Source organism: Leptonychotes weddellii, chromosome 13 (assembly GCF_054177405.1).
Source record: "Leptonychotes weddellii isolate Sample4059 chromosome 13, ASM5417740v2, whole genome shotgun sequence".
Taxonomy (NCBI): Eukaryota; Metazoa; Chordata; class Mammalia; order Carnivora; family Phocidae; genus Leptonychotes; species Leptonychotes weddellii.
The window spans coordinates 66,145,979-66,157,253 of NC_138381.1; the positions used below are offsets into that span (position 1 = coordinate 66,145,979).

General features: G+C 53.2%; 1 protein-coding gene across 1 annotated transcript in view; it reads right to left on the reverse strand.

The window, feature by feature from the left end:
- FOXN4 (forkhead box N4) overlaps nt 1-10,136 on the reverse strand; it is a 22,888-nt gene extending 12,752 nt beyond the window's left edge. The window contains exon 1 of the mRNA XM_081802006.1: nt 10,051-10,136. Coding sequence (XP_081658132.1) covers nt 10,051-10,136 — 86 coding nt within the window. The remainder of the gene's footprint in view (nt 1-10,050) is intronic.
- Between the last annotated feature and the right edge of the window lie 1,139 nt (nt 10,137-11,275).

The following is an 11,275-nucleotide window of genomic DNA, read 5'->3' on the forward strand; positions in this document are numbered from 1 at the left end:
ATCCCTGTCCACTTCTCTCCCCTCCTCCGCTCCCTGCAGAGGCGTGTCAGCCCGGGCCTCTGTCCACGGTGCCGTGTAAAGCAGCGCCACCACCTGTCCTTCCCCAAGGCCTAGAGTTCCCTCATTAAAGCTGCCCCCGTGTGCCCCATTCTTGCTCTCTCCTAGCGCTGCCTTGTAAATGGCGTAAACCACAGGGTCCTCAGCAACTGCGACCTGAGAAAGGCTTCTTGGTTTGGGAACCGCTCTGGCTTCCCAGCCATAGGCCCTTGGAAGGGTGCTTAATCCCCAGCCTCAGTTGTCCCACCTGTCAGATGGGTACAAGGGATAGTGATAGCAGCAATTCCTTGTAGCCGCCCCCAGAGCCGGCATGGTGGTGTGAAGGTGACGGGGCTTTGTGGAACATTTGCCATCTGCGAGGGTCTGGGCTTCCTCCCTGGGGTGTGTGTATGTGTGACCCCGTATCAGTCTCTTGAGTGGGTTTCCCCTCGGCCGGGAGAGGACAGGACATTTGCAATGCAAAGGAAAAGGCAAAATCCAGCCCCACTGTCCTGGGGTCTCCCAAGACCCCTCCTGCTCACTCTCTTGAGGTCTGTCTTTTCAGTCTCTGGGTGAGGAGGTATCTCCAGGGAGCACAGGGGCTGAACCCACCAGCTCTCAGTGACCCCCCAGTTCTGGCAGGGAGGAAGCCAGGACCAGGGCTGAGTCCACGGCTGGGGCAGGTTCCCCCGGAAGAACCTGATGCTGAAGCAGGGAACCTTATACCCCCTGAGGGAGGAGCTGTACCCCCAGAGCCCAGTACAGGGCCGGGCACACAGCAGGTGCTCAGTAAGTGCTCACGGCTCAGACAAATGAATAAACAGACCCAGCCTTCCAGACGCCCCTGCTCCCACCCCCGCCAAGGCCAGGCAGGGGTGAAAGGCCCAGCTTAATTTTATTTAATTTTACAAAAGCCTGTGGACATGGCTTGGGGTGGGCGAGTCCCTGCTGTGTGCCCAGCCTGATCAGGCAGGTGTGGTTACCATTACCACCTCCCATTTACCAGATGGGGACACTGAGGCCAGGGGCAACAGGCTTGTCTAGGGTCCCCCAGCCAGAGACTGGGCTGGTTACAGCCCCACTGTCCTTCCTCCCTGGCCCACAAGGAAGGGTTGAAGAAATGGGCTCTGTGGATTCTAGAAAATTCTAGCACTGTGCTAGGCAATCAGAAGCCACATGTGGCTATTTAAATTTAAATTCGCTAAAATTAAACAAGAGTATCAATTCAGTTTCTTCATCACACCAGCCATATTTCAAGTGCTCAATGGCCACACGTGGCCAGTGCCTGCCATGTTGGACAGCAAGGAATTGGAACGTTTCCATCACCACAGAAAGTCCTTACTAGGCAGTGATGGTCTGGAACATTCTTTTCAATCACGATGGAAAGATCTCTGGTGTTTCCACATTGCCTTAAAATTGGAAATTTGATTTAGGTTTGGAAATTTCAGGAGCTGATTTCATGGAATTTTTGTTTTAGTACATTTCATTATAAAAGACTCCCCCCACTTTACCTCCCACCAGCGAGGAAGTTACAGGGAAGGGCTCTATAAAAATGGGAACCTGATACTAAGGTGGCTCACAAAGTAGTGAGCTCTCTGTCATGGGGGGCATTCAAGAAGGAGTCAAGGGATGATGGCCAGGCCCCTATTGGACGAAAGATGAGCCCAAGCAGCCTCCAAGTTCCCTTTGATGCCAAGACCCTCTAACTTATGGAAGAAGTCTGCAGGTAAACCCTCTGGTCACATTTCTAAAGTTCTATCATCTTGGGCAAGTGCCTCTTCCTCTCTAGGCCTCAGTTTCCCCATATGTAAAGCAGCAGTGGCAGAGTGGACAGTGGTTAGGAGCAGGCATGAACCCAAGGCGGGTGGACCAGGGCCTGAACATTCCTGGCTGTGTGATGGTCACCCGCTCTGGGCCTCAGTGTATAAAACGGGAACAATAAAGGCATCTACCGTAAAGTGACGGTCAAGAACATGATGCTAGTTCATTAGCATCAGATCAGATGAAACATCGAGTTTTCTGCTGAAAAATCAGGCTTAACTATTAGTTCAGGGGTCCCAAAGGTGACCCCTGACAGTGCATCCTTCTCAAATCAAGTGGGGGATTTGTCAGCAATAGGGTATCCTCATTAATGAGTGCAGAGCTTTGGGGGCAAAATGAAAATAAAAAGACCTATCTGGCACCCCAGAGTCCCCTTCTGAATTCAGCGGTTCCCCAACAGCTCCCCACCCCACATCCATCTTTTCCTTATGAGAAAACACACACACACATACACACACACACTCCTGGGGGGTGTCGTCACCCCTGTTTATAGATAGAAGAGGTGAGGCCGAGCCAGGAGAATTTGCCTCCGCAGCCTCTGGCCAGTGGCCTCAGGTACCCGCCCCAGCACCTTTCCCTGGGCCTCAATTTCCCCATCTGGAACACCACGGGTTTGAGCCCCTTCCATCTTGGTGGGGCTGCCACTGGGACGGACACACAGCCTGCAGGGCCACTCGGGGTGGGGGACTGCAGAGGAAGTGGGGGGATGTGGGGGTGTGTGGTTAGACCCTGGTTAGGAGCCAGGCAGTACCCCGGGGAAATCAACGTCAGAAGAATAGTCTATCACCAGTATAATTATCTGCCAACCTTTTCCAAGTGCCTACTATGTGCTGATCATTCTACATGTCTCATCTGTGTGCCCTTGTGAGTTTGCTCATCAGAAGTCCCCAGGCCCTCTGCAATGCCACACTCTGAGCCCATCCCAGCTAGGGACCTGGAGTCCTGCCTGCGCACCCCCCCCACCCCCCCCACCCTCTGCCTGTTGCTTTCTCTGGGGCATTTCGAAGTAGTGGGGACAAGTGTCGGCTCTGGGGTCAGCCAGGCCTGGGTTTGAATCCCCCACAGCTACTTAGTAGTTCTGAGACTGGTCTGCAGTAGTCTGCCTCTCTGGGCCTCAGTTTTCTCATCTGCACAATGGGGTACTACTGCACACAGGATGTTTGTTGTAAGGACTGATGAGATGATGCGGGTGGGGTGCCCAGCCCATCTGCATGCATTGCATGGTGGCGGTTGGCATGATTATAAACATCTTCTAAAGAGCACGCATTCAGCACACAGTGGGCTCCACGGGCAGAGCCACTGGCAGAGTGACTGACACTCGTCAGCATCTGCTCCGTTCCATAAATATTTCCTGAACTCCTACTTGCTAGGCTGGGTGGCAAGCACACAAAAGTGCCTCTGTCCAAGGAGATAACTTTCTAAGTGATGTACGGATACAAAGGATGGAAGATCTGTCCCCTAGCGTGCCTACCTTCCTGCCAGCCCTCTTTGGTCTGTACCTCCCTCAACTCTCAAAAGCCTGTGGGACGGCTCCTTAGCAAACCCATTTCCCAGATGGGATAGCTGAGGCTCCATCTGGGGAGGGGAAGGGAGACCCCTCAGCCACACAGCATGTAAGCAAAAGAGCTGGGGCTTAAGCCACCCGCCCCGGACCCTCTTTACTTGGTCGCTCTGCCAGTTTAGCTGAAATAAATCAAGCTGTGGGCAGGAAAGGTAAGCCAGTATCCTCATTTTTAGAAGGATCTGCTAGGTGCCTCTGTAGTGACGGGGCCACTGCTCAGGGGACGCTGTGGTGACCCTGGGCAAAGCGAGACACCGCTGGAATCCACGGCTGCCATCCTATATTAACCAGGGGACCAACCTGACAACATTAATTAACAACGTCCTTAATTAATCAGTCATGTCACTGGAGGGATGGGAGTTGAGCCAGGAGGGCAGGGCACTGAAGGGGTGAGCCCGGGGACACCTGGATTCCGGTCCTGGCTCTACTCCGGACAGAGATCCTTGTGCAGGTAGCTCAATGCCTGTGAGTCTGCGCTTCCTCATGTGCAGAATAGAGGGGAACACAGGGCCTGCCTCTTGGTTCGGGGTAAACCACAGGAAGGGTGTGGAACAGCGTTTGGCTCAAGTGCTAGACAACTATTTGTGGAATGGATGAATTTAACACCTAGCAGTCAGAGTGACCTTTCGAAAGAGACATGAGAACATGGCCCTGTCCTTAAAACCCGTTAGGAGAGTAAAGGTCCAGCTCCTCACCGTGGTCTGGCCCTGGCCGCCTCCTACCCCTCCCCTCCTGCCTTCATCTGATCTGCTCTAGCCAACCTGTCTGTCCTTGAGTTCCCCAAACATTCTAAGTGCTCTTTGCACATGCTGTTCCCTTGGCCCAGAATGCTAGTCCGTGCACTCATTCGCAGCTGGCTCCTCCTCATGCTTCTGGTCTCAGGCTAAATCTTCCCTCCTCTGAGAGATCCGCCCTGGCTACCCACACCCCTGGCCGTCCTTTCTGTCTGTGTCTGCACAACATGTAGCATTTTTCAAGGAGGTATTATTCATTTACATATGTTTCCAGTCTTTCCACGCTAAGAGGGCAAGGACCGGGAGGCCCCGTATTTTGTTCAGCACAGCGCCTGGCACCCTGTGGGCATTTATTATATCGTTGCTGGAGTAAGAGAAGGTGGAAAGATACCCAAGCCCAGCCCCGCCCAGCCCCGCCCAACTATAACGTAATTTGCATTGCCCAATCTCTATCCATTTCCTGCCGGGCTTAGCCACACCCCCACCCCAGGAAACCCTCCCAGACCAGTCCAGCATCTCCCAATGTTTCCATTCCCTGGAATGATTAGAGCCATTAATGTCTACATAGCGTAGACACCTGAGATCACCCATTAATTTTACTCAGCCGTTGCCTACCCCCGCCTTCCAGACACTAAACTCGCAGAGGTCAGGGATGACTCTGTCTTACACCTGATTACAGACCCAGAGCTTTCAATCTTTGACAAGTATTTGTCCACCCAAGGTGAGCTGGACCCCCGTGGCCATGGCCTGTTGTTGCTATAAAGGTAAAATTCCAGGTAGAGGTAAAAGCCCTTGCTAAGGAGCTTGGCAGCGCATGCAGTAGGGCACCTGTCTGTGTGGATGGATTACAGTTTCTGCGGAGATTTTGGCTTACAGAGCTCAAGTCCAGAGCCCGCATTTAACTCTACTGCCTATGTTGGGGTTCCTTACAGTCGATACAGTGTGCAGCGGAAGGAAACATCCCTTTGTGGCTCAAATCCCATCTCAACCCTTTGTAACTATGTGACCTTGGGCAAATCTCTTCACCTCTCTGCCCCTCAATTTTCCCATCTATAAAATGGAATCATTCTCATAATCGTTTCCACCATGGAGGGCAGCTGTGAGGATAAGATCAAATAATGTATAAGAGACGGCCCAGCATACCTCAGGTGCTAAGACCACGGTCCTTCTTTCCCCTCCTCTGGCCTTGCATGGTCACTAGGACAGCAAAGACTGTCTTTGGGGAGTCAGATCACCATCCCAGCGGAGCAGAGCGCAGAGGCACATCCAGCCCTGGGACATCACTTCCGCTCTGATTACAACAAGGAGGTCTTACCTGCCTCCTGGAGATGCGGTTAGTCGGAAATTGTTACATTACCACAAACTGTTCCTGTTTCTAATCCAACCTTTACACGAAAGGAATTAAGCATTTCATGGCAGTGTTTATTTAGCTAACATAGCTTTTGTAATGTCTTTTGTAACCGTTTACAGGAAAAAGAAAACCAAATGCTGTTTAGCAAGCTCGGGAATTCCCAGTGGGGCCAAGAGTGAGCGTAGTATGAAATGACTTGATTAGGAGCATGGAAAAGAGAATCTTTCCTTTCTAGAACTTGGCTGGGACTTGGTGGGAGGGTTGGCGGGGGGGGGGGGGGTTGTGTATGTGTGTGCACATGTTTCTTGGGGTGGAACCCAAGATCCCAAAGGAAGGCTGGACCCCCCAGGAAGGCTACCTCTCTTTTCCTTGCCTACAAGGTAGCCCGAGGAGCTTCTGGCCACCCGGAGGGAGAAGGGGTGTACAGATGTTGGGACCCTCACCGCCCCTGACAGATGGAGCCCCCACCCTCCCCCCTGCAAGGAGGTCACAACCGATGGGCAGAGCCACAATGATATGGGTGTGAAACCATCCGGCACACGCAGCTCAGTGGGGGCTTGAGAGGAAAAGCAGGTGGCATCTGCCCACCCTGGTCCCCACGGCAGGATTTTGTCATCACTTGAGCATAAACCTCCCTACGTTTCTGTGGACGTGTTATTTCTCACGTGATATTGAGCCAGCCAGCCATCTACCCAATGAACATTAAGTATCCATCCTGTGCCTGGCATTGTGGTTCAGAGATGAGAAAACCACTGTCCAAAGAGAGGAAGGATTTTGCCCACATCTTAGAGGAGCGACATGGCTCTGGGAGAAGGTGAGGGTCCAAGGAGCCAGCAGTCTTCCTTCTTTCTCTGGGCTTCTGTTGCCCAATCTGTAAAAGGAGGTGGCTGGACCTGATCCCTAGGATAAGTTCCCAAAGTTGGACCAGGTGGTTGAAACCTGCTCTTCTGCCCTTTCCTGAATGTATGCCTTGGGACAGGTCATGATTCCAGGCCTCAGTCTCCTTGTCTGTGAATTGGGATAATGCCAGCACCTAATGTCACGGTTGTTACTATGAAGATCAAACAGGATGGTGCACCTCCTAAGGAGTTTCACGGGTTTCTGACACGCAGTAGGTGCTTAGTAACTCATTATTCTGCAGAACCTCGATGAGCGGACTTCCCTCCCAGCCCTGAGCCAAAGGGAAACCAGCTAACTCGCATCCAACGTGAGCTGTTGCTGTTGCCCACAGGGTCAGGGCTGCCCCTGGCCCTCGCCCCAGGCCCCAACGTCACAGGCGGGGAGGCTGCCGCCAATTTGCTGTCTAGGCCCAGCCACTGACTCTCCCAGGGGGGCAGGGCAGCCTCCAGCTGCTGTCCCCTGCCCCCGCCCCCTCCCTCCCCGCACACAGCCATTGAAAGCTAACGGCCAAAGGCGGCCCTTGGGGATGGAGGGCTGTGTGGAGGGCTGCATGGGGGCTGGAACCAGGCTGGACCAGCAGCCTGAGTGGTCCTTGGAGCCATTCCCTGGAGATGTGAGAGAGGGAATGAGAAGCCCATAAACTTCTCCTAGGCTATTATTCAGGGAGAAAAATGGGAGTGGTTGGAAGGGGCCGGGAAGGCACTGCATGATCATCAAAGCTCCCTTCCATGAGAAAACACTCTATCCCAGGCCTGGCCCAACACCTTTTCTAGATCGAAGTGCAGAATCCTCCCAATGACCTGTGAACTTGGTTCTCTAGTTGCTCCGTTTCACAGATGAAGAAAGTGAGGCACAGAGAGGGACAGCGACTTGTCCAGGGTCACACAGCTGCAAAATGGTAGAGCAACTTATTCTGTTCCAGCCCTTGTGTTCTTCACCTGTGGGGCATGGTGCGGGGGGTGGGGGTGGGGGTTGGTCACGATATCCTCTGGGTGGGACAGCCTCCGGTTCGAGTGCCACTTTACCCATAACTAGCTGTGTCATCCTGGAAAGCCAGTTAATCAGGTCGGGCCTTGGTTTCCTCGTCTGCAAACCGGGCACAGGAGGGCTACTCTCCTGGGGATGGTTGTGGCACAAGTAGTGAAGGCTTAAGAAACCACCAGCTGCAATTCTTCTTATTACTACTCTGCCTTCCGGGCGTGCTAGCTACAGAACACAAGAATGCCCCGGATCCAGGCAAACAGAAAAGGCAGGACGCCCCGGCAACCCTGGATCCGGGGCTGATGCCGGACTGCTTCTCCTTGCTCCATTGCCCCACCCCTGCCAGCTGGTCAGGGAACTGGGTAGGCACTGATGGTCCCCCCCTCACTTCTACTGGTAAGCTTACTGCCTCCCCTGCCCTCTTTCTGGACAGGAACTGCTTGCTTGGTGACCCCAGACAGTTTGTGAGCTGGGCTGGCCAAGACACAGGAGACTGAGACCCCAAGGCTTGGAGGGGGTGGGAGCCCCTGCTGGGCAGTACCTGGGAGAAGGTGAGGGTCCAAGGAACTCCAAAGACCCCCTCTCTCTCGCAGAAAGCTGGACTCGTTGATAGGAACTAAGTCGTAAGAACAAGAGCAACTACTGGTTCTGTGTCTCTTGCACTGTAAAATTGACTCAGTCCTTCTGGCAGCCACATGAGGGATGTGCCCTAATCGTGCTCCTTTGAAAGCCGAGGAAACTTGAGCAAAGACACGTGACTTGACCAAAGCTGGATTTTGAACTTGCACACACATCCGACTCCAGAGCGGCTGCCCTTCTCACCCCGATTCCCTGACTCTGGTGCTTTTACGGGGTGCTTTAAGGCAACAATAAGGCTCTATGGCTCTGAGCTTTTCCAGGCGGGCCCCCGCAGGGAAGCTCTGGCGTCCCCCCCACCCCTGCCGGCTTCCAGCTGGGAGGACAGAGGGAGATCCACCCCCATACGTGGAGGGCCTTCTGGGTCCCAGGCCCTTCCATAGATATTGCATTTAAAACCGGCGAGAGGTCGCTTTTATGATCCCGGCTGCACAAACAAATGAAGGTTCAGAAGTGAAATTGCCCAGGATCAAGCACCTGGCAAGCGGCCAAGTTGGAAATTGTTGTTTAATCTTTCTAATAACTCCATGCAGTGGGTACTATTTCTATTCCCATTTTATGAATGAGGAAACGCAGACCACTCCACACAGCTGGAAGAGCTGGCATCATAACTGATTTCACAGCCCAAGCTCCTAACACGCTTAGGATGCCCCCCAACTCTACCTGCCATTATTTAAACCCGTCTGGGGCTGGCAGGAAGCCCAGAGGTCCATGGTTGTGTGATCTTGGTTAAAGATTTCATTTCACTGCTCCAAGCCCCAGGTCTTCACCTGTATGTACAGTGGAGGCTCATCAGAGCAGCCTCCCAAGCTGGGCATACAGTAGGCGCTCACAAGCTGCTGCATGCCTGGCACACATCTGCGGTCCCAGATCTGCACACGGCAAGCTCTCAGCAAATATCTGTTTGAATTTGCGTCTCATTTGGATCTTGGAAGGCAGCCTCCAGGCCCACAGCCCCGAGGAAGCAACCTCCCTCTAATTGGGGGCTGCAGTCGGCCCCAGAAGGCACTGCTGTTGAGTTGCAGTGGCCCCCAGGAGGCCAGCCAGCCAGCCCCTGGGTAAACAGGGCTGATCTGAGGTGACAGCCTGCTCTTCCCAGGCCAGCCCCTGGCCTGTCCCCACTCCATAATCTGGGCTGTGCCCCCTCAACCTATGGACATGATGCTTGCCTTGATGGGTGGGGCACTGGGAACCAGGTCAGGCCTCCAGGGCTCAAGGGAGAGCCGCTGGGAGAACTCCAGATCATTCCTTTTTCTCCTCCTCCTTCTCTTTGCTGTGTGACCATGGACAAGCCCCTTCTCCCTTCTTAGCCTCAGTCTCCCCAATTGTAAAAGCAGGGCACTGGACTGGTTGACCCCCTAGAGGCCGTTCGAGCTCTGAGGTTTGAAGACAAAAAGGCAAAGGACTCTGCGGAGCTTCCCCCACCCATTTGCATCTCGCTTCATCCTGTCTCAAGAAATCATTTATTTTGGCCTCAGGCTCCACCACATTTATTCCTCAAATACATGAGGCCCACGAGAGACCTTAATTCAAGAGCATCATTTACCGGACGATTAAATGAAGCCCAGAGAGGGCAAGGAACTTGCTGAAAATCATACAGCCAGGCTAAGAATTCCGGAGTTACCACTCACAACTTTTCCAGTATCCACTGAGGATGGAAGCCAATTCCTCCCACCACCACAACCCCCCCAAAGCTTTTGGGGGGCATTTCCTGGAGCCCTGTTAGGGCCACTGTAGGGAAAGCAATCGCCGCTATTGTCATCTTAACATTCACCAGGATGCCCCTGTTTCTTACCCAGGAGGGGATGTCCCTTGGAAGAGACAAAAGACTGGACTTTGAGAGGTCCCATTGCCCCAGGCCACAAGCCCAGACATCCTCAGAGAGGCCAACTTTGAAATTGAGATCTCCCTCTCTCGCAAAATCACAGAATTTAATTGTAATGATAGTTCTTGGGCAGAAACCATAAACAGCACAGAAACACTCTACACAATTTAAAAATATATCGTTTGTTATCTGAAGAGACCCTCACCTGTATTCCTGCGGAGAGGCGTGGTGATTTTGCCCTGAGTTTCGAATAATTCCTGACATCATGGATGAGATGTCACTTTCTATCATCTCCTTGGGGAAAAGACAAGCAGAAAACAAAGCTCCCATCAGTGACGATGTGGACAGGGCAGAAACCCAGTTTTCCCACAATTCAGAAGGATGGAACTCAAACAACTAGAAGAACACTTAAAAAAAAAAAAAAAGTGGTACTAGAGGATTTCCTGGGCATCACAGGTCATTTTCCCAGGGCAATTCTACAGGAATTCAGAAGCAAAGGAAGAGAATGGAATGGAATTGCAGGTTCTTTCGAATTCATGGGGGAAGGGCAGAGGAAGGCTCTAGAATCCAAATGTCAAGTCTTGGAAAATGTGGACTTGCAAAATAGGAATCAGAAAAAACAGATTCCCTTCCCAGCCTATTTTCAACCGCAGCTCAGTTGCGATCACTTTGAAAATAAAAATTTTTTTTAAAAAAGGACAGCTTGATGTGTCATGTATGTTTCTCTGGGGAGCCAAATTCCCACTTGCAAAGGGAATAATCCCCTCAGGGCTCCCGCCCTGGAAATGCCTACAGAAATGCCACATGCCCTGGCTGGAAAACCAGTCCAACCCCCACCCGTACTCTCCACCCCCCGCCACACACAAACACAGCCTAAAAAGCAAAACAAAACAAAACTTCCCTAAGTTTCTCAAACTTCAACCCTGAAACGAACACAGAAACCCACCAAAAGACTCTCAGTTCCGCCCCAAAAGTCAGTGAGGGATTCCCGGGAAGGAGAAAAAGGGAGCAGAGAGAGGTAGCCCCCACGGCCCCTGCGCCCGGTCTCCACCCTGGAAATGCAATGCAGGGCACTGACCCGGAGGACGGAGCAAAGCCGACCCTGCAAGGTGGTACCTGGAGCGGATCCTCGCCGGGGCCGCCGCTGCAGGCGCTCCTGGGGCGGGCGGGGGTTTCGGAGGGGGGCTCCCTCGCGCTCGCCCCTCGCGTTCCGCAATTTGGCCGCCGTCGCGGCTCGAACCGTTTTTAAATTTCCCTCTCTGGAGCTGTCCAGCTCAGAGCATGCGCAGTAGCCGTGCAGGGGGCTTTTTCCCCAAGGGTCAGTTACAGGGCAGGGTCAAGGGGATTGCAGCGGGTGTTTCCCAGCAGCCGCGAGCCTTGCACGCCCCGGGGCTCCGGGTAGGGTGGGATGGGGCGGGGCGCAGGGGTGG